The sequence below is a fragment of the Pelodiscus sinensis genome, chromosome 1 (genome assembly GCF_049634645.1).
Source record: "Pelodiscus sinensis isolate JC-2024 chromosome 1, ASM4963464v1, whole genome shotgun sequence".
NCBI lineage: Eukaryota > Metazoa > Chordata > Testudines > Trionychidae > Pelodiscus > Pelodiscus sinensis.
In genome coordinates, this window is record NC_134711.1 from 93,737,902 (window position 1) to 93,762,194 (window position 24,293).

General features: G+C 44.5%; 1 protein-coding gene across 19 annotated transcripts in view; it reads left to right on the plus strand.

The window, feature by feature from the left end:
- Window positions 1-24,293, plus strand: part of RBFOX2 (RNA binding fox-1 homolog 2) — a 273,572-nt gene that overhangs the window by 192,629 nt on the left and 56,650 nt on the right. For all 19 annotated transcript variants that reach the window (XR_012906290.1, XM_075937907.1, XM_075937889.1 and 16 more), the window contains one exon: window positions 13,495-13,719. Coding sequence is in view for 18 of the 19 variants with exons in the window: in XM_075937907.1 (XP_075794022.1) it covers window positions 13,495-13,719 (225 nt within the window). In the remaining variant the exon portion in view is untranslated. The remainder of the gene's footprint in view (window positions 1-13,494; window positions 13,720-24,293) is intronic.

A 24,293-nucleotide genomic window follows, 5' to 3' on the forward strand; every position in this document is an offset into this window, starting at 1 on the left:
TTAACTCCACTGCTTTGCAGCCATGAAAACAGATGTCCCTCTCCCACCTGCATGCCCCGGGAACTTTAAAATCCGTTTCCTGGTGTTTGGCTCATTGTGTAGCAGTCCTCATGGCGTTTTTTCTGGGAAACAGAGGTGATTATTACTCAAAACACTCTCCTGCTTGGAGCATCTCAGAGTGCTTGGATCTTATCATTGTGTGGGGATAAAGAATCATTGCAATCACAGCTGCAAGTGACTTGTAGGAAGTGGGACACGCATGGTCACACATTTTGGAACTCTGGCAGGTGTATCAGAAGGCGAAGGAGGCAAACAGCCAGTCTGGTGCTGCACTCAAAACATGTTGTTTTTATAAAGAACTGGATGCAGTCCTGGATGGAGACCCAATATCCACACCCAAGGAGAATATGGATACTTCCCATAGTGCAAAGTCAGAAACAGGAGACAGGAGTTATTGATGAAGTGATGGAAGCAGACGAGGGAGGTGAAGCTCAATCTGGTAACAATCTGTGCACCAGGCAATGAGGAATTGTCCTCAAGTTCTGATGTTTGTGAGGACTCCCAGCAACTATACGTGGAGCATGACAGAAGGGAAGAGACGCACAGACAGAAGGGCACAGACGCACAAGGGAAAAGATGCAGGGTAAGTTGCTGTGCAGGCTGGAATTTGTGTGACACAACTCACACTAATCGCTCTGGCCCCTATGGAAGCTTGAAATTATCCCGTGGGTTGGATGGGAATGCCTCACTCAGGATAAGCAGTGGGATGAGGTAGAGAAGCAACCCCAGCACACACAAATGTCAGCATCCTCATTGTCAAAGTGGTTCCTCCAAGCCCCCTGATATTGATAGCCACCCTATGGGCTCCTCGAACAACTCGAGTGTCTGGCTGTTCTATCTGTGTGTCCAGGCACTATGTCTCATTGTTCCACCCGCAGGCAAACACTTCACCCGTACTCTCACACAAATTATGTAAGCAACAGCATGCGGCCACTACCTTGAGGGTATGATCATTTGAAAGGTCCAGCCCACCATAGAGACCCCTCCATCTCCCTTTCAGACTGCCAAAGGCATATTCAGCAACCATGTGGCATTGGCTTAGCTGCTGTCTAGCTGCCCCATGTAAGGCTTCATGAGCCATGGCCGTCAGGGGCAAGCCGTGGCACCCAGGTACACTATGGGCATTTCCACATCCCTCGCTATAATTTTCTGGTCTGGAAAGAAAGTCCCAGCAAGCTGCTTTCCTGTTCCACTGTTGCTGAAGATGGTGCATCAGGCACCTTTCCCCACACCCCGCATTTATGTCTGTGAAATGCCCATGGTGATCCATAAGTGCTTGAATTACCATGGAGACGTATCCCTTATGACTGATGCAGTTGGAGGCGGGGGGGCGCTGCCATATAACGAGAATATGTGTGTCATCAATTGCCCTGCCATAGTTTGGAAAGCCCATTTCAGCAAAGCCAGCCACTATGTCATGCCCATTTCCCAGAGTCTCAGTCCTGTGCAGCAACATGCTAGTTATCTCCTCGCATACTTGCAGAAGTGCTACCCTGACGGTGGACTTCCCCACTCCACACTGATTTGCAACTGAACGGTGGCAATTGGGAATCGCCAGCTTCCACAAAGCAGCGGCAACGCGCTTCTCTGCTAAGAGAGCAGCTTTCGCTCAGATGTCCTTCCACCGCAGTTCAGGGGCCAGCTCAGCACACAGCTCCAGGAAGATTGCTTTGATCCTAAAGCTCTGTACCCACTGATCTTCATCCCGCACCTGCAAGACAGTGTGATCCCATAACTCACTTCCTTAGCACAAGTGCAATCCCTACTGTACACAGCTTATCCATGAGAGCCCAATGCGCTGCCACTTTGCTGCTATCCCTGTCACTCACATTGTCATCCACATCCAAGTCTTTGTCCTCTGCTATTACTCACATAAGTAGCTCTCCTGCAATGCATGATGTCCTAAGCACATTGAACACTACATGGGAGAGAAGTCTGGGATCCATGATTTTTCACAGCAGATGCTGGAATTTGCAGCAAGGACAAAGTGGCGTGAAAGTAAGCCAGAAGCCCAAGGAGGGCTGGGAAGCAAAGACGTGACTGACTGGATGTTTTTCATGTTCCCAAAATTCCTACTGCTATGTTGAGCATTGTCCCAGTGCTTAGCGCCTGACGGTGATGCCATCCACATTTCTTTGCCCTTTCCATCGACAGTGGAGCTAACAACATGGCCATGATATGTCGACAGTGGGTGGCAGAAAAACAGGTTTGACAAGTTTTCAATTTTTGCAACTTTTGCATATCAACAGCACTTTTGTTGCCAACCTTTCCAATGTAGACAGAGCCTAAGTCTCCTGCTTATATTTTGATTGGGTTTGAATAGTGCAGAATTTATAGGAAGATACATTCAAATGTTGAATCAGGAAGTTTTCTCTCTATATGTATTTGCACTAAATAACCTTAAGGTGGGTCTTTAAACAGGTTTAGTTAAACGAGTACAAGTTTGTGCTAGATGCTTTCTTTTTATCATTTTAAGAGTGCATTATTTTGGGTTAGCTTAATCCAATTAAAAATTATATGTATAAGCGAACCTCAAATTAAAACAAGAATATTTACACACAAATTGTACCTGGTTAACAAAAAATGAACCAAACTGGTTCAAAAACCACACCTTTAGTTATGCTTCTGCCAGCCTGTGTATAGACAAGGCATGGGATAGTCAATTATTTTTTTGTCAAGGTCAAAATGTCTTGGTAAGATATAGTCAAGGTCTGGACTCCAGATAAGTTTTTTCACACCACAAATGCCACTATTTAGTGACCACGTACTATGCCATGCGATATACCTGCAATATGCAATGCAAAATATATTTTTTTACAGCTACAAATGAAAAATAAAATCAAACCACTTTGTAACCTAAAAATAACTTCCAAGAAAGATTAAATTTACCTGAGACTTTGAGAAAGTACGTGGATAAAGTGTCAAACAGATACAAATATTCATGTGCTTCATTCTGTAGTCCCATTTGATGACCCCACTTTTAACAACAGCCACAGCCTCTACCAATTAAACACACTGGTCGACCCTTTGGCAAAATAAGGGACAGTTTGCTTTTTTTTAAATACATGTTTTTCAGTGTCAACTTTCCTCTTTTGTCATTTTAAACACACTGACTGCACAGTTGAAAGCACTGGAGGTGGGACTACCTTGGCTCACTTTGCAGTTCTTGGAACACTTCTTCACTCTGAAGCCCTGAGTGCCAGTGTGTTTCCCAGCGAGGCTGAAGGAGTCAGGGAGGAAGACGCACAAGAGTTTCTCCTTGCCCCAAGGGTAGAAGATAGGGAAGAGTAGAGCTGCTGGAAGTCACTGAACTCTTTCCTTTTTCCTGTAAAAATGGCACTTGATGAGGGCACGGCCAGAGAGCACCACCTGCTTCTTGCATCAGCCCAGATTGTTTTTTCCCTGGCTCCCAATCAGAAGAGGTGTCCCCAAGATGGGAAATATGCAGTCTCAGCAGCTTGGCTGGGATTGTGGACATTTTCATTGCAGGGTCTGTGAATAATTCAGAGGTGCCATTTTAGATTTTGCTTGGGGTGGTAGGTAGCATTCCAAGGGCTACTTGGCTGTCAGCCCCAGGCATCCAGGCTCCTACCATCATGGCTTAATTTCAGCTGCACCAGATTGGAGCTGGATAAATGTTTGGTGTCAGTCCCCGCAATACACGAGGTTCGAAGGGATGCCGGAAAGAATGAGATCATGACTGGAAGTTCAAAAAAATAAAAACTGATTTTATTTTGATGAGGACTCTGGTGCCTAATGACTGTAAACTTAGTCACATGCGTGGGCGCCAGACAATCATCAGAATGAAAAACAAACAAATCATCAAACAATATAAAACAATTCCCTGAGGCTTTTCTAAATCATAATAATTCCCAATAACTGCCCAGGGTTTAGAAACAGTCGAATTCACACTGGTGTTGTTCATAAGTCTAACTATTTACACTATATTACACAAAGAACAGTTAAAACCCTTAACAACCACTATTAGAAGAACTAGCACAATAACTCTTAAACTACTTTTACTTGATAGGCAATGAGGGCAACTCAAAAATCAATTGGGATGGGGATAATCGTGGGGGAGAGGGGTTATACCGATTCTGAAGACAGCAGGAACACGAGTACCAGCCACATGCTCACAAACTGTCTCCACTCAGGTCGACCAACTCAAGGTACGCTCAAAAAGACTCGAGAGCGGGGGGTGCAAGGCGACTGGGTGATCAGGCCAGGCGTTGACACGATGTGATCCCCAGTTGGGGGGGTTTGCCTGCCTGTTTTATTGCCTGAGGACTTATCATCCCATAGGTTGGTTTTTGCCGCAATGGGTGGAGAGAGCAGGCCTGACCACAAGTCAGCCCATTGGCTGATCTTTCACTGCAGTGGGTGGAGCGAGCAGGGGAAGATCAGTAATTTACATGCCCTTATATGGGAAGTGCTCCACCTCACAGACAGAGCCCCCTATACCAGCCTTTGAGGTATGACAGGCTATGGCTCTCCTGCGACGGGCAGCTAATGTTGATGTTCTGTTTCGGACATTTGGGAACCCTGCTGTGTTTTCTGCCAGGCTGAAGCACTGGTTCCAGAGAGCCTCCAGTAGGGCTGAAGGTCTAAGTCCCAGCATGTCTTCAGTGGAGGATTATCCCCACAGGAAGCACACCTGGATTTGGGGTGAAGCGTCACCAAGAATCAGCACTTCAGCCCCCATAAAAGGTCTGTTGGAACTGAAGCACCTTCTCCTCCTCCCCACTTCCCTCCCACGGTCCCACGGGGCTGAAGTCATGAGCCTCAGTGTGCATCCGGTGGGACTGTAGCTTTGAATCCTGGTGCATCTTTGATGGGGTTTTAGCCTCATGGGAAGCTTACCTGAAATAAGGGCTTCAGCCTTGTATGAGCCATGGGGGGGATTGAAACACCTTGCAGAGCTGAAGCTGTGAGCTCTGGCACACCTCCATTAGAGCTGACGTCCTGAGTGCCCGCACACTCCCAGCCTATTAACAACTCCTGGCCAAGGCCCTAATTTCAGGAAGAGACCGGGAGAGTTGGTGTCACCTTTATGGAGGCAGACACAATCTCTGGCCTCTCTTGTTGCAGTGTAGCTGGCTTATGCCACAAATACTCTGCACTTTCTTTGGCTTCTTTAACAAGTAGTGAAATTTGAAAGCATGGATTGCATTAGTGGACTCCTCTGCTAAGATATTTTACTTCTGACTTCACACCAAAAAGAAAGAGACTTTGACAAGGAAGTGTCCTGCTTCTGTCTCTTCAAGAAGAAACTGGTTGAAGATCATCTTCTGGCAAACACCTCCTAGCTTATTTCACCAAGGAACTGCATGGTCAGATTCTTAATTAGTTTTACTCACCATTACTTAATCCATAAGACAGGAAGTATAACACTGGGCTTCATTCCTATCACACGTTACCATTAATTCAACAGTTCTGTAGACAACATCAGTAGATTGGAAAGCTGTCATGTGCTTAGTGCCTTCCTCTGTGGGCTTGTCTTCTAGATCCAGGTTCTGTTTGTTCTCCATGTCTAGTCTGTTCTCCAGGGCAAAGAAGTAAAGAATAAATAATTATTGCATGGAACACACTAGTCTTTACAAATGTGTATTTACCTCAAGTTAACAATCCGTTACCACAAGTAAAAAGGTTAGTATAGACGGTACAATTGAGAAAAGTGCCTTGACTTTTGCTTGGTGGCTTCTTTTGTTTTGCTTGGTTGGTGTTTTTTAAACCCTATTACTTCTCAGGACATAAGTCAACCAACCATTACCTGAGAGGAAAAGGAGACTTCCTCCAAGGGTAGGTTATTCACAGAAATTCTGTGTACCTTCCTAAAGCGGATGATGCTGTCTACTGTCATACAGGGTACTGGACTAGGTAGGCAATTGATCTAATCCAGTATGACATTTTTATGGGCTTCTCTAAACACACAAGTTGTACTCCTTCAATTATACTCGTATAGTTAAAGTGGTGCAAGCTCCCTAGGATAGTCACAGGTATAAATGTGCTTAAATCGGGATAACTTATCCTCATACAGGAAGGGGCATGAACTGTACTGGTGTAAGGCGTAGTTGTACCAGCGTAAATGTATTCACCCTATAGCTTGTACTATTTCAACAACAAAAATCACACCACTGACCAAAATGGTAGTACTAGTATAAAAATGTGCTTAGACCAGGCCCATATTTTTTTAGTAGTTATGCTCCATTTCAGTGTCATGATGTTGGATCACCACCTGCTGACTGCCAAAGGAATTTACCTAATTAATATTTCAGTGGCGAATTAAGTACTTTAATAAATATTCAAAGGAATGTCCCAGGCTCCACATCTTTATTAGGTATTACATTTCTGTAAAGACTAATCTATGCCCACTTTTTACTATGATTTAACTAAATCTGCAACTGTAAGCAATACCAGTGTGAGCTGGTGCAAGTGTGCCATCATGGGGTTTGAGCAATTAAACTAAATCAGATTTTTAAAATTTTAGTTACGTTGGTTTTAAAAAAAATGATGTGAAGACAAGCTCTAAATTGGGGAGGAGGTGACTGTTCTTTGAGTTCCATCCAATAGGCTTCCAGAGAGCTAGGCACTAGATCAGGCCACATCTTATAAGGCAAGAGGACTAAGTGCAAGCTGTAAATGGAGCCCCTGCATCTAGTTATATGAATCCCATGTCCCTTTTGTGCTCTAGCCACTGTCTCAATTACATTTCTGAACAGAGACTCTGCTTTGAGAGATGTTCCCCATATCTTTATGGGAGTGAGGTCTTCACAAGTGGATGTGTGCTGGTGAATCAGATGCAGGAATCTGTTCATCTCTTTTGTGAGGAGAGTTGGTTTGAATCCCTGCCTGGTTGAATTAGGGGAAGAAAGCAGAATTTTTTCTTACTCTGTACTGCAGGGTGTACACTACCTTACACTGCTTTTTCTTTAGTTATGTTTGCTAAGCTACCACTGCACTTGGAGGGCTTGTTGCTATATGTGAGCAACACTTCCCTGTTTGGCTAGTCTGGGATGGCGGCTGTTGTCTGCAGAAGAGAGTTTGAAACATTCTGTTGTTGACAAGACCCTCCAGACAGAGCCAGATTGTAGAGAGGATGGGTAGGCAATGCAGTTTCAGTCCATCCATCCACATCTCTCTTCCTGTTCGTGGTTGTCAGGAAGTTTGCATGTCTTTATTTTGTTCAGACTTGGGAAGTGGGAGAATCAGTTTGCTTAAATGCTGCTGTGAGATTTGTTTTTTACATGTTGGGAGGGAAAGTGAGGAGCCCAATCCTGGCAATTGCTGTATTTGATATGTAATTTCAGGTCTTGATGGTGTTCCCTGTACTATGTGCTGTAGTTTAAAGATGTAAAGTGTTCTGTATGTGCTAGGAATGAGTAATAGTAAAATAATGGAACAACTATTAAGACGTGAAGTTCACTAACCGTCTGATGATAACAGGACAATAATGATACTTATGGATAGTGTAATAGGAGGTATTCCTAGTGAGGACAGAGAATAATACAAAGAGATCCAACTAAATTAGAATTATGGGCAGAGAATAATGAGTTTAAACTAAAAATGTGCAAGTAAATACATCTGAAGAAGAAGAAGAATCTGAAATACAAATATTCAGTGGGAAGGAGTAATGTGGATAAGAATACTGGTGAAATATAGTAAGAAACATCAAACTAAAAATGAGTTGGCAATAGTGTGGCAGCAGAATAAACCCATGTGGCTCTGGGACAGTCTCCTCTGGTCTGTACTGTATTTATCACCAGAAATTGATTGAAAAATGTTAGGACATTCAGAGAAGAGAAGTAAAAATGGTCATACTTGAGTTTATGAGGTGTGATCAAGAGCTAAATATATATGTATTGTCTAAGTATCAACTAAGGCTAGAAGGGACATAACATAAGAACGGCCATACTGGGTCAGACCATCTAGCCCAGTATCCTGTCTGCCAACAGTGGCCAATACCAGATACCCCAGAGGGAGGAATCACAACAGGTAATCTGCACATGATCCCACTCCTGTCACCCATTTCCAGACAAACAGAGGTTGGGGACACCATTTCTACCCATCCTGGCTAATAGCCATTGATGGACCTAACCTCCATGAATCTATCTAGCTCTTTTTTGAACCCTGTTAAAGTCCTAGTCTTCACCACATCCTCTGGGAATTTCATTTGGTGACTCCTAGTTTTTATATTGTGGGAATAAATAAATAACTTTTCCTTACTCACTTTTTCTACACCAGTCATGATTTTATAGACCTCGATCACATCCCCCCTTAGTCTCTTTTCTAAGCTGAAAAGTCTTTTTAATCTCTCTTCATACGGGACCTGTTCCAAACCCTAATCATTTTTGTTGCCCTTTTCTGAACCTTTTCCAAAGCCAGTGTATCTTCTTTAAGATGAGGCGACCACATCTGTATGCAGTATTCAAGATGTGGGCATACCATAGTTTTATATGGAGGCAATAAGATATTCTCTGTTTTATTCTCTATCCCTTTTTAAATCATTCCTAATATTCTATTTGCTTTTTTGACTGCCGCTGTACACTGAGTGGATGTTTTCAGAGAATTATCCACAGTGACTCCAAGATCTCTCTTGTTGTAGCTAAGTTAGTCCCTATCATATTGTATGTATAGAATAGACATAGAATTTTCACCCTTAAAATGTTGAGAGTGACTATAAGTGGGAACGTTGTTATGTAGCATTGAACAAGTACATGTAAGATGGGAGGAATGGAATAAAATTAAATTGAGGGAAACAACCTCTGAAAATGAAATTAGATTACGTTTGTGGGATAAGTCTCCTTGGGTCATTTTGAAATGCGATTAAATAAAATAATAGAATATGTCCTGGAGAAAACAATCCTGCACAATCAGAATGATAGATTGTGTGACCTAATAGGTCTTATTCATAGAATCATAGAAATGTAAGGCTGGAAGAGATACGTCTGGCCCCCTGTGCAGTGGCAGGGTCCAAGTTAACCTAGATCAGTGTTTCTCAATCTTTTTTTTTTAATAATGTACCTCCTTAAAAAATTTTAAGTACCCCCAATAGCTACAGTTTAAAGACACACATTTTTTTCCTAACATTGCAACACATTTGTTTAAACGACTTAATCATAGCTGGGCAGGTGATGAAATTTTTGGGTGTAAAAAGTACAAAAAGAATAAAGCGCTGTAAAACTTAAAACAAAAATTAAGTTTTCTCCAAATTTTAATTGTGTTGATGTACCCCCCAGACTTCTCTCAAGTACCCCTAAGGGTACTTGTACCACTGGTTGAGAAACACTAACCTAGACCAATGGTTCTCAAACTGTGGGTTGTGAGGGACTCCAAAGTGCACCAAGACTCCCTTAGAATTGGGTCATGAAGATTGGCTTAGACTTGCTGGGACTAAAGACTAAGGTCCAGTGTGCAGGGCTGAAGCCAAAGACCCAGGGACTTCAGCCCTGGGCAGCAGGACTAAGGTTATAGGACTGCCTGGGGCTGAGCCCTTGAGCTTTAACTGTGACTTCCCTGTCCGGAGTGGAGGGATTCAGGTGGGCTCAGGCTTTGATTCCCCCCATTCCCCCAGGAAAGGGAGGATCATGAAGTAATTTTTGTTGTCTGAAGGGGGTCACCATGCAATGAAGTTTGAGATAGCCCTAGACCTGTGGTCCCCAACACGGTGCCCGCGGGTGCATTTCTCGGCGCCCGCCAAGTGCTCAGGGCTGGCCTGGCCCCGGGCACGTGGCACATGCGCGGTGACAGAGCCGACCCCGGGCGTGTGGTGCACTGTGAGCGCCGGCCCCGGGGGCACCACGGATTCACCCCCCGCGGTGCATGGGGGGGGGGGGGGGGAGAGAGCGCCAGCACCGGCCCCGGGCGCGCGGCGCTTGGGGGAGAGTGCGCCGGCTCCGGGCGCTCGGCGCTTGGGGGAGGGGGGGGAGAGAGCGCCAGCGCCAGCCCCGGGCGCGCGGCGCTTGGGGGAGTGGGGGGGAGAGCGCTGGCCTCGGGCGCGCGGCACTTGAGGGGAGAGCGCCGGCCCCGGAATGCGGCTATGGGGGGGCCCCGCCCCCCCCGGGCGCCCGGTGGGTGAACGGCCACGCCCCCTGGCGCCCGGCAACCCCAAACGGTTCGGGACCACTGCCCTAGACTATCCCTGACTAGGATTGCCAGATGGTCTCCCAAAAAATACCAAACATGCGAGCTAGAAATTTGTCAAGCAAAAAAAAAAAAAAAACCACTGCCACGAACACACATGCTATGTTTAATACTTAACTTTATTATAAACAGCCTTCATCCTACACCATCTCTATGAAAAGAGGCTTAGAAGTAATTGTGCAAATGTGCATGCTATTTTCATTGTTTTCTATTCCACTAAAGCTAAGGCTATAGAAGAATTTAGGAGAACTCCTTTTTATCCTGCAGCTGAAATGACTGTAGAGAATTCCCAGCACTGATCGTTCCCAGCCACTCCCCCCGCCCCCGCTTCTGATTGCGCCCAGAGCGGCTATCACGGCCCCACCTCCCAGCTGGGACTCCCAGGCTGGGAGGTGTGGCCACGATTGGAGCTGGGAGCCTGTGATTGTGCAGAAGCCTGGCGGGGGCAGGGAGAGTGGCTGGGACTCCCAGCTACTCCTCCCGCCCCTTCCAGGCTTCTTTGCAATCACAGGCTCCCAGCGCCAATCGTGGCCCCACCTTCCAGCCGCTTCCCGCGCCAGGCTTCTGTCCGGTGCGCAGCTGGAAAAATCAGAAAATACCAGACATTGTACGTGTCCGGTATTTTCTGATTTTTTTTTACCAGACAGAGAGCGCAAATACCGGACTGTCTGGTAGAATACTGGACACTTGGCAACCCTATCCCTGACAGGTGTTTGTCCGACTTGTTTTTAAAATCAATCTAATTAGCATTCTGTTTTCAGTGTTAGAGTGAAAGCTGGTCCAGTGAAAAATAAATAAGTTGTTAGTTTCAGATTCTGCACCTTCCCCAGAGTCCTGCTGCCAATTTTTGTAATTCTATTTTTGCTTCTGTTTTAAAAATGGAGAAACCTACAGATATGGGGAACTGACCTGAACAGGGGGAAACAGGGAAACCAACTATAAATAGCTGTTAAATACTCACAATAAATAAACTGAAGGAGTATTAACATTACTTTTCTCTAAATATTCTGATATGATAATCTTTCTCTTTCATGATGACCTGTTTAAAAAAATTCTAGGCCAAAGCATAATTTAGTTGCTGGTGTCTATTTAAAATCTTCATTTAAAAATAAAGTCTTCAGGCCTATCTTCATTAAAAAAATAAACTTGCTTGTTGTTTCATTTCACTAAATAGGCAAAGACAGGAATCTTGTCAGGTTTGGGAAACCAATTGGAATAGAGATGAAAGCATGGTGAGGCTACCATTCTTCTTGGTTCTTGAGGGGAACATTGCATAGTACAGATGATGCACTGAGTGAGTCTACACTGAAAAAAATTATAGTGATATTCTAGTAGCTGCCAACAGTGGTGCAGCCATTTTCTTGGCATGGGGTAAAAATGTCTGAGCGCTGTCTATGAATTTAACAGTGCTGTGGCTGCATTGCTGCTGACAGTTGGCAGTACTGGGCTGGACTATGCCTACTATTTTTTCTTTTTTTGATAAGGCCTCTTGATAAGAGTTCTTTTTCTGCAAGCAACAGCGCTTCTATGCAGCTTTGTGTAGGGATTCAGTAAGTAATGGCTGCAGCTCTGCACTGCTAAATGGTTTTGAATGCCCTTCCCTCACCTTCCCAGCTACAGTCTTGCATGATCATGTGGCCTGCAGGGGACACAGGCCAGATATACTAGTGTCAGAACAAATTTGGGATTCAGCCAATATCTGAATGACCGGTGTTAGCTGGAGGTGCATTGAATTTATCATCGTTTCATTCACCCTGAAATGGGAGCTGCAGGCATTTTGATAAATGGATTGAAAGATTTGTCCCGTTTCAGTGGAGCTCCCTTCAGTGTCTCCATATTCTTAGCTGAAAGACTACTTTATAACTTCCTGCAGCAATTACCCCTTGGTGAATCCCTTCCCAACAGAGGTTCCTCTGCCTCATCTAGTGACAAAACTAGTTTTCATTTTTGTCCATTGATTTAAGCATAGCACTATTACAACAGTCTTTTCTACTTCAGAGTTGTGGGAGGAGGACCCATGTTTGGAGTAGCAGATGAAATTTAAAATCAGGATTACAGTACATTGACAGAGTTGAACGGCTTGTTCAACAGCTTGATTATTCCTTGGATTTTTCTGGTCGGGTGCAGGGTGTAATAGAAGCAGAGCAGTAGTCTAGTCTTGTAAGGTTAGAGAGACTTGAGTATTATGGAGCAATCTTCCTTTACACCAGGTAACTGAGTTCTTCCAGCCATGCTTTTCTCCCTTTTCTGAGGATATGTTGAGCCCTGACAGTTGGGCATAGTGGTTACAGAGTTGGGCAGAGTGGTCCTCTGGAGGCATGGCAGCGTGGGATTTTTACCCTCTTTTGGATACCCTTTGTCTGGTGCAGTATTTGTTTAATAGACAACCAGTTGGCATCAAACAGCGCCAAAAGCTGTTAAAAAGCCCATTGTCCTAGCACAGAGATCTCTGTGGGATGCCTTGAGCTGAGGGAGGAGTATAATTAGTGCCTTGTTTGAAGGTAGCGATGCTAATGATTGGGAGAGAGCAAGTGCTGCAGGCCTGTAGTCTCAATTCTCAGTTCCCCGTGGCTCCTGTCTGTCTTCTGAGGAGCAGGCAAGAAGCATGAATTCCAGTAATTGGGTAACTGGGTAATCTGTTTTGCACAGATCTGTCCTAGAACACAAATCTCTGCTTTTTGCTTTTACTGGTGTATAGAAGCAAGAAGTTCTGTCCTAGGCAGGGGTACTTGATGTGCTGCCTTGGGGGCGGGGGTAGGGGGAGGAGTGTCATGAGGATGCAGATGATCACAAAAAATATCCTAACAGAAGCTTGGAGAAGTGGGGTGCGCCAGCTAAGCACACTGGCATTTTATAGGCATGAGGACTAATGCCAGCCTACACTGAAACACAGAGAGCACTCAGGAAAAGTCAGGGCCTTCTGTTCTACAGTTTGGGATTGAGAAGGAGATGCAGACCAGTCAGCTTCCAAAGATACACCTGGCTTGGCTTAGTTAGGGCTTGTGATATTTCAAGGGTGTGTAGGTCCTCAGTCACAAATATGACACCTTCATTCTACCTAGGATCAGCAAAGCTGCCAAAGCAGACTTCAAAAAATGAGAATCCGTTGCTCTCAGGGGAGAAGGAGTGTTCCTTTCTGTATAAAACACAATGGAGGATGTGTTTGGGTGGAAGTTAGTGACGGCGAATTGGATATTTACCTGGGCTGGATTGCACACCTGCTTGCTGTTAGATTGAGGTGCTAGTCCATCATTTGTAGATATTAAATCCATTTTCTTCTTTCCCTTTCTCCAGGGTAACCAGGAGCCAACAGCCACTCCTGATGCAATGGTCCAGCCATTCACCACAATCCCATTCCCACCACCCCCACAGAATGGGATCCCCACAGAGTACGGGGTGCCACACACTCAGGACTATGCAGGCCAGACCAGCGAGCACAATCTGACACTCTACGGAAGTACGCAGGCGCATGGAGAGCAGAGCACGAACACGCCCAGCACACAGAATGGATCTCTTACGGTACGCACAGCCATTGCAGAGTGGGAAAACAATACATATCGTTCATATAGTGCTTTTCCTGAAATTATTTTTAGATTAGATTACCTGATGGCTCTTTTCCATCCCTAATGTCTCACAAGCCTATAGATCATGGGTGTGTGTGTGTTTGTTGCTCAACAAGTTTTGCTGCTATTGGCGGAGAGGACCTAAGGGTTTCTCAAAAATCAAAAAGGGTGCATGATGCCAAAAAGTTTGGGAAACACTTCTATAGATAATGTCACTCTTATATCAGAGGCGGGCAACTTGTACCCCAAAAGTGAGAGAATTATGAAAAGTGTTCACATATGCACCAACCTTCCTTCAGATATGCTCTCTTAATAAATCTGTTTTTATGAAGAGAGAAATATCGCCTCTCCTGCAGCAATGCTTTATGGTGACTTTCATAAGCTTTGTGACTGAACAATAGTCCTACACCAACCATTCTGGGGATGTCCTGCCTTTACAACTGTGTTAACTACTTTGAGTTAATGGGCAATAAAAAAAAAAAGGGGAAAACATGCACTAGAAGGCTGAAATTATAGGTAGGATTAGAATTAGTAGATACACATGAAATATCCCAGTTCAAGGAGATAATGGATGGGGAAGACATTTTGGCTTTTTGAAAATGGCCAGGTGTATAGGTGAAGCAAAGATGTGGACATATGCAGAAGACAACCTTTTGGCTGAACAACTTTCTTCCTTGTTCACTTTCATCTTCCCATAGCCTGGAAAAGAAACTGGACAACATGCTGGCAGATTATCCCAGGGAAAGCTTTATCCACCCCTTAAGCCACTTGCTAAGATTTAACTTCCTAATAAAGAGCCTTATGGTGAGAGGCCTCGGTGCAAAGGGGTGGATTTAATCTGCTAATGCTTTCAATTTTTCTTGTAGTTAGGTACTTGGCTGAAAGAGATTATTTTTTCTCCCTATAAATGTGGAGCAAATTTAATGCTAGTGATTGGAAGGACTGATACAGTGCCAGTTCAAGCGTGTATGGATGCACAGCAAGTAGCACCCATGTCTCTGTGATGGGTCTTGGGTGCACTGATGACAGCATTGGTCTTGACCTTGAGATCTGCTTTGAACTATGGTGTTTGCAAGATAAATAGATTGTCTCACAACTGTACAGAAGGAAGAGTGTAAGCTTGGTTAAGTACATTGAATTCACTTCATATGGCACATGGCCAGTGCAAACCTAGTCAATGACAGATCATGACTAGAAATGGAACCGAAGACTGATGCAAGTCAAGTGAGAGTCATATAAATAACCTTTATGACACTGAGCTGTCCCAAGACCCATTCACCCAGTGAATGCAACATAGGAACTGGAATTTTAGTCTCCTGCCTGGCAATGCAAAGCAATACTAAGCGTTACCAGCTCAGTGTTGGAGTTGGCTGTTGGGAAAGCACTGTAGATCTGCATGCCAGTGCAGAGTGCTTCCTAGCTTCTCCATGCCTTTGTTATTCCCATTAGGGATGTAAAATCCTGTTTAATTGGTTAACCAGTTAAACATAAACGGGGATGAGGGAGTGGAATGCCCAGCTGGAATGGCACTCTCTCCTTCCCCTGCAGGCAGGGACTGCTCTAGCCCTGCCAGAGCAGCCCCTGCCTGCAACCCCCTCCCCCTATCACCAGGCCCAGCACAGACAGACGCTGCTCCATGGGATGCCAGAGCAACCCCTGCCTGCAGGGTGCCCAGGCCCACTGCAGGCAGGGGCTGTGCTGGGGCAGCCCCTGTCCATGGCAGGTCCCCCTGCAGGGCTGGAGCAGCCACCTTCCTGCAGCAGTCAGGGAGCTGCTCCAGCTCCACTGGTTAACCTAAACCAGTAAACTTCACCCGGACACTAAGAATGGTTTGTTGCTTTTTTTAATAGAAATGAATGATGTGAGCCTTGACCCTGGACACAAGCTGCTGCCAATCCTCTTGTTCCTCTTCCATATTAGGAGCCATCTACAGTGCATTGCAGGGAAGAGCTCTGTGTTTCATCGACTAATACAAGCTCCAGAGAGCCAAAGGAATGAGAATAGGAGTCCGCTTATGTGCTCTGGCAGGGTGAGGCAGTGGCATTTAGTAGCCTATGAGGAAAGAATAGAAGCTCATGTGCGTTGCTGAGTGCCTGCTGTGAGAGAGAATTGTTGTCTGGAGTCTGTGGAGGAAGTGCAACAGGGAGATGTTAGATAATTAAGTTGTGTAGCATGTAGCTTTCGTACCAGCTACTGGAAACAGTAGGCATGTCTACTATAACCATTTAACATAGTTAAAGGTGTGCAAGTGAACACTGCAAAGTAGAGTAGAGCTTTCCAGGAAAGGGTAAAGATTAAGTCCTTAAAAAAAAAACAAAAAAAACCCATGACAAATTAGTGGTGGCAGTTTTGGCCAGGATTACTTAACCTGAGAGGATTCCAGTCTGTGGCAAGCCACTATGTGTTTCATGGAAATCCAAAGGGGAGTGGACAAAGTAGCTGAGGGCTTTCCTAGTCTGTGTCTTACATATTTTGGGCCTTGAATCTTTCTGCACTTGTTCCTTTCTATTCCTGTAGTGGGGTCTTAGTGTATGAAGCTTTTTTGATTCCATAGAATATAAGCCTTGGGGTGTATTTCCTTTTAGTTTTTCTCTTTGCTCCACACACTAAGCAATCATGTGGAAACTGAGAGAAACTCACTGTATTGTGTTAGAATTAGGAGGCTTAGCCACTCAGGTTGGTGTTACAATACAGCACTCCAGGGAGATGATGCTATCTTTCTGAATATACCCGTAACTCAAGCGCACTGGCCACTATGCATGCCAGTTATTAAATTCATATTTGTGTGTGTTTGTTGCATGTGTGTATTCATCTGCCACGCACAAGTTCTCCCCCTTTTTAATCCTATCTCCTGACCCACAGAACTGTACTAACCTAATACTGTGTAAAGTTGTTTTAGGGCTGCTGATGCTCTCCTCTCACTACAGCACTCAACAAGAACAGCTGCCCTCACATGTGTGCAAGTGAAATCCCAAATCCAGCAGGTCTGCAGATTCCTCTGATGTTATGGTCTTAAGTTGGACTCGTTAGGGCACTTCAGGAATTCTTTCTAGAGAAAAGAAACATTTCCCTGCTTTTAAAACCAGATTTTGTGCTGCTTACATTTGGTGCAGTACAGAGTCAGCAAAGTGGGGGCGGGAGGAAGAACTTAAAATTCCTGCTTTTCAGCCTGGCAGAGGTGGGGGTTGTTGCAGAAATGACACAGAGAAGACAGTGTGTCACTTTTGGATTGGTTTTGGAGTGGGGTACATCTAACTGATAACAAACCTGTGTAGCAATGTAAGGAGTTCATCCTTCACGCGTTGGGACCAGTTTCTTCTCTTAAGAGCTAGTGCTAGTCAGACTCCGGCACACAAGCCAGGCAAGCTGAGGTAAGGGGGGCTGACAGTGACACAGTGAGTTAATTAACACAGTCTGGAGTCCCGAGTTCAAATGTCAGCTCTAGTTACAAATTAAAAAAAACCTTCATGAGTCAAGGTCTACTCTACTGGACATTCCTCTACATAAGAGCTAATCAATTATTTTCTGGCAAGGTCCACATTTCTTGGTCAGGGTATGTGCTTGGCTGTTTCCTGCCTGGAACTTGGAGTTATGAGTCTGTTTCCAAAACATCTGGCCTTTTTTCCTACACTATGCCCAAAGCACAGTTGATAGAGCTGGATCAAAAATTGACAGGGACATCAGTTCAAACTTGGCTTAACAAAACAACCTGCAGCAGAAGAGTCTGTTTCCCTGACTGATACTCTGCATCTCAGTTTTCCATCAGTGCTATGACTCTTGAGTTTTTATCAGTTTACAGAGGTAGACATAAAACAGCCTGAGGACAGTCAATCTGAGACAGTCCAAGGTGGAGAGACTTATTTAGAGGAATGATTAACCATCTAGTGAACTAAAATGGCTTTCCTGAGAGTAGAAAACAACATTTCCCTATAAGGTGAATAAAACTGATGAAAGAAGCCAGTTGAATAGATGGAAGAAGCTCTGTGTGTGTGTGTGTGTGTGTGTGTGTGTATGGATCTGTGTCTAGTGTTATAAGTACATATATACTTTTAACACTAGAAATAGACATACATAAATTGCTTGAGATTAAAGTTCCTGATGCACCCTAATACATGGCAGGTGTTGAGAGCTTGCTTTTCACATTGTGTCATGAACTAGTACAATATAAAATCTAATTGCGGAGATCAGTGTCTCAGATAAATCTCTGGCATACTGTCACTTTAACACATTTAGTAAATGCAGTGCATACTCCAAAGGAATACTGATGTACTTTTTTCTTGGAGAATGAGGAATCACATTCGCAGTGAGGTCCACATATTCCAGTCAAACTGAATGGTGAGAGAAGAACTAGACTTTCAGATTTCTGGGTATATTATTTGCATCAAAACATAGGTTTTTGAATGGGCAAGGTTTTCCTAGGATAGGGGTTCCCAAACTTTTTTTTAATAGCATGAACCGCCTTTTAACAAAAGGAGTGTCCCATGGATTTCTTCTCTCCAATTTGCTGTTGCATAGATTACCTCCCCTCTCATGGATAATATAAGATCCCTGTGGTAACTACAGCAATTGTATATTTAGGAAATTTAATATTAAGAAAATACGTAACACTTACTTTTAGTTTTCTCTTAATGCAGTTTAACTGGTGGAGGAGCCATCACTGGGTGGCCGACCAGTTCTCTGTGGACCACTGAGGTTCATGGTCCACGGTATGGAAACCACTGTCTTGAAGCAGCTAAATATAAAATTTGAAACTTGAGAGCATGGTCTGACCATGAAGCAGCTTAGTTCAGTTTTCAGCACTTATTGTTTAATGAATAAGCAGGACACTGTTCACCACCACGTTCTCTGACTTGTGTGCCAAAGCTTCTGTATTTGATAAAAGATGCATTTGCTCCAAAGAGACTTTTATGATGGCTCTGGCTTGGTGGCCATCAAAAGAATCCTGTGTGTACACTGCATTGCATAGAAGAACATTTAATACATTCAGAGGCTCCAAAGCAAGAAAGGACCCTTTCTGACCTCCTGTGTAACACAGGCCACAGAATTCCTCAAAATAATTGCTTTCTTTCTGTATGCCTTGAGTAGGGGTTCGCAAACTTCATTGCACCACGATCCTCTTGTGATAACAAAAATTACTACACGATACCAGGATAGGGGGCCAAAGCCTGATCCCCATAGTCTGACAGGGAGAGGAAGAGGTGGGGAGAACAAAGTCAAAACACAAGGGCTTCAGTCCCAGGTGGGGGCCTATAACCTGAGCCCTGCCACTCAGGGCTGAAGCCCCCTGGCTTTGAGTGGTGGGATTCAGGACTTCAGCTTCAGATGCACTCCTATACCCCAGCAAGTGTAACACTAGCCCTGGTGATCCCATTAAAATAGGGTCATGACACACAGTTTGAGAACTGCTAGCCTAGAATGTCGTGAGTTGCATTTAGACATCCATGTTGCCATCTCTGTAATTCAGACTCCATATTTTTAAGGTAATTAATACAAATGGAAATTAATTTGTAAATTTTAAAAATGAAATTTAGTGCAGTTGAAAAGTGATGACTTGCATTTGAAGTCCTCAGTGTCCAGAACAGATACAGCGGAAGCAATGACAATGCAAGTTCCCACAGTCACTGGTCATAGTGTACTTCAGACGTAACAACTTGTAGGAACAACTTGTAGGACTGAAGGATGGTGGGTTCAGTGTTCATGAGCCTTGAAGTAATTAACCTGCACCTCTATCTAACTCAGTGGTTCCCAAACTTTTGGCATCACGCCCCCCCCTTTTTTGATTTTTGAAAAACCCTCATGTCCCCTCTTCCCCCAAAAAATAGCAGCAAAACTTGTTGAGCGAAAAAAAGAAAAGAACTGACCAGGCCAGCAAAACTTAATGGGGGAGGAGGAGCCGGGATGCTTCGCGCCACCCCTGGAATTTCTTCACGCCCACCCCCTCCCCCCCCGAGGGGTACACCCCCCAGTTTGGGAACCCATGATCTAACTGCTTTATAGTGGATCTGTTGGGGTCTGTTATGCTTTCATGATATGAACATTTACCTGTTAGAAGCTGGATTGAGACTCCTCTGCCCTCCTAAAAACTCGGCAAGAACCTTACATTTCGATAGGCACATAACCATCAGATAGCAGTGAATTTCAGTCACTGCCTCGATATCGTTCTGAAAGCTCACCATTTTCCTGTTCTGGGGTCAGACTATAACTAGTGGAGTCAAAAAATGCTATAGTTCAACTCCAAAGCTCATTAAGCAATCCAGTTCTGCTCTGAATACAGGCAATAATAGTTTACATTTTTCTGTGTGTTTTGTAAATAAATGCTACCCATAGCCTGCCCTTGTTCTTGGGCTTCAAAGATACTAGACCTCCTATTTCCAAACTTTTATATTTTCCATAACTTGCATCTGAAGGATGCAGTGTATAACTTACTACATTTATCCGGCGTTTTCAGGTCCTTAACTCAATTTATTTTTCTTAAATAAAATGAAAATGTACATGCTTTATTTAAATGATTGCTCTGGGGTGGGGCTGGGGATTCGGGATTCGGTATGCAGGCTGACCTGGGGAGAGAGGACTTACCTTAGCCTTCTCTCACCACGCCAGCTTGGGGCCAATTGAGAAGCATCTCTGCATGGCTGTTGCACCTCCAGCCGGTGGAGGGGTAAATTTCCCCATGGCTGGGGCAGTTCCAAGTTAGACTGGGTGGAAGTCACCGAAGGACTATCTGTCGCCCAGCTGGGGCAGCTCTGGGTTGGGTGCCATTGCTGGGGGGAAGGAAGAAGTGCCCCCTCCTCTGGACTAAGCATAGAGGAGATGTGGCTAGATGTAGGGAGAGGGTGTCCCTTCCCTTGGCCCCAGCATGAAGCTGCCATGGCTGGGAGGAGTGAGGCACCCGCTCCATAGTCCTAGCACAGAGCTGCCATGGCTGGGAGGAGTGAGGCACCTGCTCCATAGTCCTAGCACAGAGCTGCCATGGCTATGGGGAGGCACAGCCCCCCCTCCCCCCGCCCTGCTGGCTCAGAACAGAGCTGCTGTGTGCAGGCAAAAGTGGCCCTCTGCATACCTGCTCTGAGCCTTTGCTCTCCCTGAGCCTGCTCTGACCCCTCTTTGACCATTCGCTTGATTGTCATTTTTGGGGACTGTTCTTAGTTTGGTGATTCTCTTTTTTGTTTGGTTTTATGAGGGAAAAAATCCCATTCCAGGTACATCCTATTTTCCTGGAAGAGCCAAGCTCTTATGTTGTGTTAAGTTATGATAAGAGGAAACTGTATATCAAATTTCGTGGTCCTAGCTCTTACCATTTAGGAAGAGTTCTTGAACAAGCACACACACACAGACAAACACTCTTAAATATATAGTAGATAACTTCCAGTTCTGAAGAAGCAAATGTGAGAGAGAGAGAAACAAATTGTACTTTGTATTTTTAGTTCTGTGCTGGTTGATCTTTGCTGTTGTCAGTCTCCCTTTGTCTACTCCCCCTATGTCTACACACCCAGGCAGATAAATATTCATTGTTGGCTCAAGCAGTATAGATCCGCTGCTTCTCGAAAATCTGAACTGAGATCCTAATTTGAGTGAGCATTCTGTAGAATTGCATGTTCACTGGCTGTTTCAGAACAGACTGGTGTAGTTTGGGGCCAGATATTGCTGTCAGGCCAGAATGAAAGGTGGTGTGGGGAGGAGAAATTTGGTTTGTGAAGCATGTGGGTTTTTTTTAATTATGTGACTCAGGGTAATTTTTCCCACCAGTCTCCATGAAATGCTGCCTCTGAAGAAATCTTAGGCCTTTTGCTTTTATCTCCTGATGAATTAAGTCAAGCAATGACCAATAAAACAAGACCGAGACCTTAGAAAATAATTTCTTCCATTTGTATTGGCAACTGAATATATGGCAATAGACAAATGTATCAAGCCAATTTCATGCTGGTTGAAAGAGTGAACCTCACTTTAAGGCCACAGATATTAGAACTGGAAAAGACTCATTAGTCTGATGAGCACATTCCCTTGCCTGTGCAATTTATAACTTTCAGAGAGAACGTATCTGACATTAGCAGGAAACTATTGATTTCATGTAGAAGAATGTGCCCTTTAGTGTTACCTGTCTCTGAACTTAGAGAGTCTCATCATAGTCAAGTTAAGGTTTGACAGAAGACCTCTTGTCTCCCCTGTTTGAAGCCTTATCTCACTATACAAAGCTAATGTGTTGTGAAATATTATCTCTTATATGGCAGCAGCATCCTGCCATATGCAGACACACCTGTTGAGGGATTTTTGAATAGGTTGCTGTATGACGCAGTACAGGTTTAGTAAGATATGAGTTCCTGCATCTAAGAATGTTTATATTCTCCTCATGTCCACTACTTCACAGCCTCCTGGTTTCCATGCCTGGTTTCCAACAGACCTATTCTTTGGCAGATTACATCAGAAGTTGTTCAGAGTCCTTAAACTTGTGCTGACATACCTCACTTTAGAGAGTCTACCCTTTCATGCTTGGAAGGGATGGACAGAGGGTATCTGCCTATCACATGGTGTATGTGTCCAGTGTTCCCTATAAGCTGAGCCTTTGGCCTGCCTCCCAGAAGGGATTCAGATACCATGCAGCTGATTAAAAGAGCACCCATAGCCAACAGCATATGTTTCTACCGGTGGCGCGCATAATAAAATTTACTCTGCACATGGATGGAAAAAATTAGAGGGAACATTGTGTGTGTCTACTTGCAACATTTACCATCTCTTGTAAGAAGCTCAAAGTTAGGAAATTTGCATTGGTGGGACCCCCAGACATGCCTAAAACCTGGCTGAAGAGAGAATCCCTTCAAAACTCAGTAATGCTGGGGAAGTTAATGATTTCTGGGGGTTGTTTTGGAGTACTAATTACTGGGCACTGTTTGCACTGGTGATGGATGAGCTGCCATGTGTTCTGTCCTTTGCCTTGGACAGATTTGCCCTGGGGACCAGAGGGCTCTGATGAGTCATAAAAATAAAACTGCCAGATAGCATGGTGTGATTTAATCACAAGCTGGCTTCATTGATTTTTCCCCTAGAGTGCACCACATATGTGTTTGGAGATGCATTTTGTCACGGAGTAAGGGAAGGGAAAAGCCTCTGGAAGTGGTACATTTTAGATATGGTATCTGTCAGGATGTTCTGTGGCTGATATTTGGGGATGGGTAAATTGTGGATGATTGGAAATGGTGTACTTTGTCCAGTGTGTGTGAGGCTCATATTGCTATGCTGTCTTCTTTATGGCAACTCGTGAATAGAGATGCTTGCATTCCCATGCCATTCCGCTGCCCCCCTCAGTGCTAGTCTATACCAATAGATCGAACTCATTTGTACTGCCTGCATTGCCTAAGTGAAGCAAAATGGAAAGCTGCCATTGCTTTGATCGGCATGCCGAGGCCACAGTGCTCGCTATTAACATGCTATTGTTAGTCTTATATAATTCAAATGTATGTCAAAGAGAGAGACTTGTGGTGGAGTGAATTTCAGTGATATTGCTGCCCGTGTTGAATAGCAGTGGAGAGACACTTCTTTTCAGGTTTTGGGGACTTTGTAGAGCAAAGAAAAACCCATGGGTGGCCTGTACCAGCTTTGGCGCTGCGGGGGTGTTACTGTGTAGGTTCCTGGGCATAAGCTCTAGGACCCTCCCACCTTTCAGGCTTCTAGAGTCATGGTGTCTGACCAGTTTTGAAGCAGTAGCCACTATAATAGCTACTTCTATTGCGAACTAGCCACACTCAACTGGCCAGACAACCACATGGTCTTAGAGCCTGGGGATCCATGCCCACCCTAGAAGTCTACAATGCAGTGAAAGAGCCCCTATCTTGAGCCCAAGTTGGCTGGCACAGGCCAGCCATGGGTTTTTCTTTGCTATGTAGACCAGTGTTTCCCAATTTTATTTGGCAACAGAATCCTTTTAAACTCGAAAAGAATTTTGTGGAACAGTCTTATATATGGAGCAGAAAAAGTAGACCACAAATAAGTAAGGATAATAATAAACAAATGCTAACTAAGGTCATGAGATCAACATTTAGTTTAATTGCACATATTTAAAAAAAATCACATTTAATGTGTAGAAAAAAAATTTTAATCATAAAATGTTATTGTAGTGGCATTTTCTCGCAGAACCCTTATTTTCACTTCGCGGAACCCCAGGGTTCCACGGAACACCATTTGGGTAACACTGGTGTAGACTATGGATGTTAGCTATCGGGTAATTGAATAGCCAAGTAACCGCACTTCTTTTTATCGGTTACTCGACTATTTTTTATAGTCCCTGGAGGCTAAGGCGGTAGCCAGTGTATCCGGCTCAGCTCTCTGGGAGCCCCCTACCACCCTGTCCTGCTGTATCAGAGGCAGCAGCATGGGATGGCAGGCAGGAGCCGGTCCATGAGGGGAGACAGTTTAAAACCAGCTCCCTGCACAGACAAGCTGCCTAGGAGCAGCCCCTGTGTGCAGGAGGCCCACGCTCCCTGGGGACAGAGGCTGCTCCACCTTGCCTGTCTGTGGAGCACTCAGACACCCTGCGGA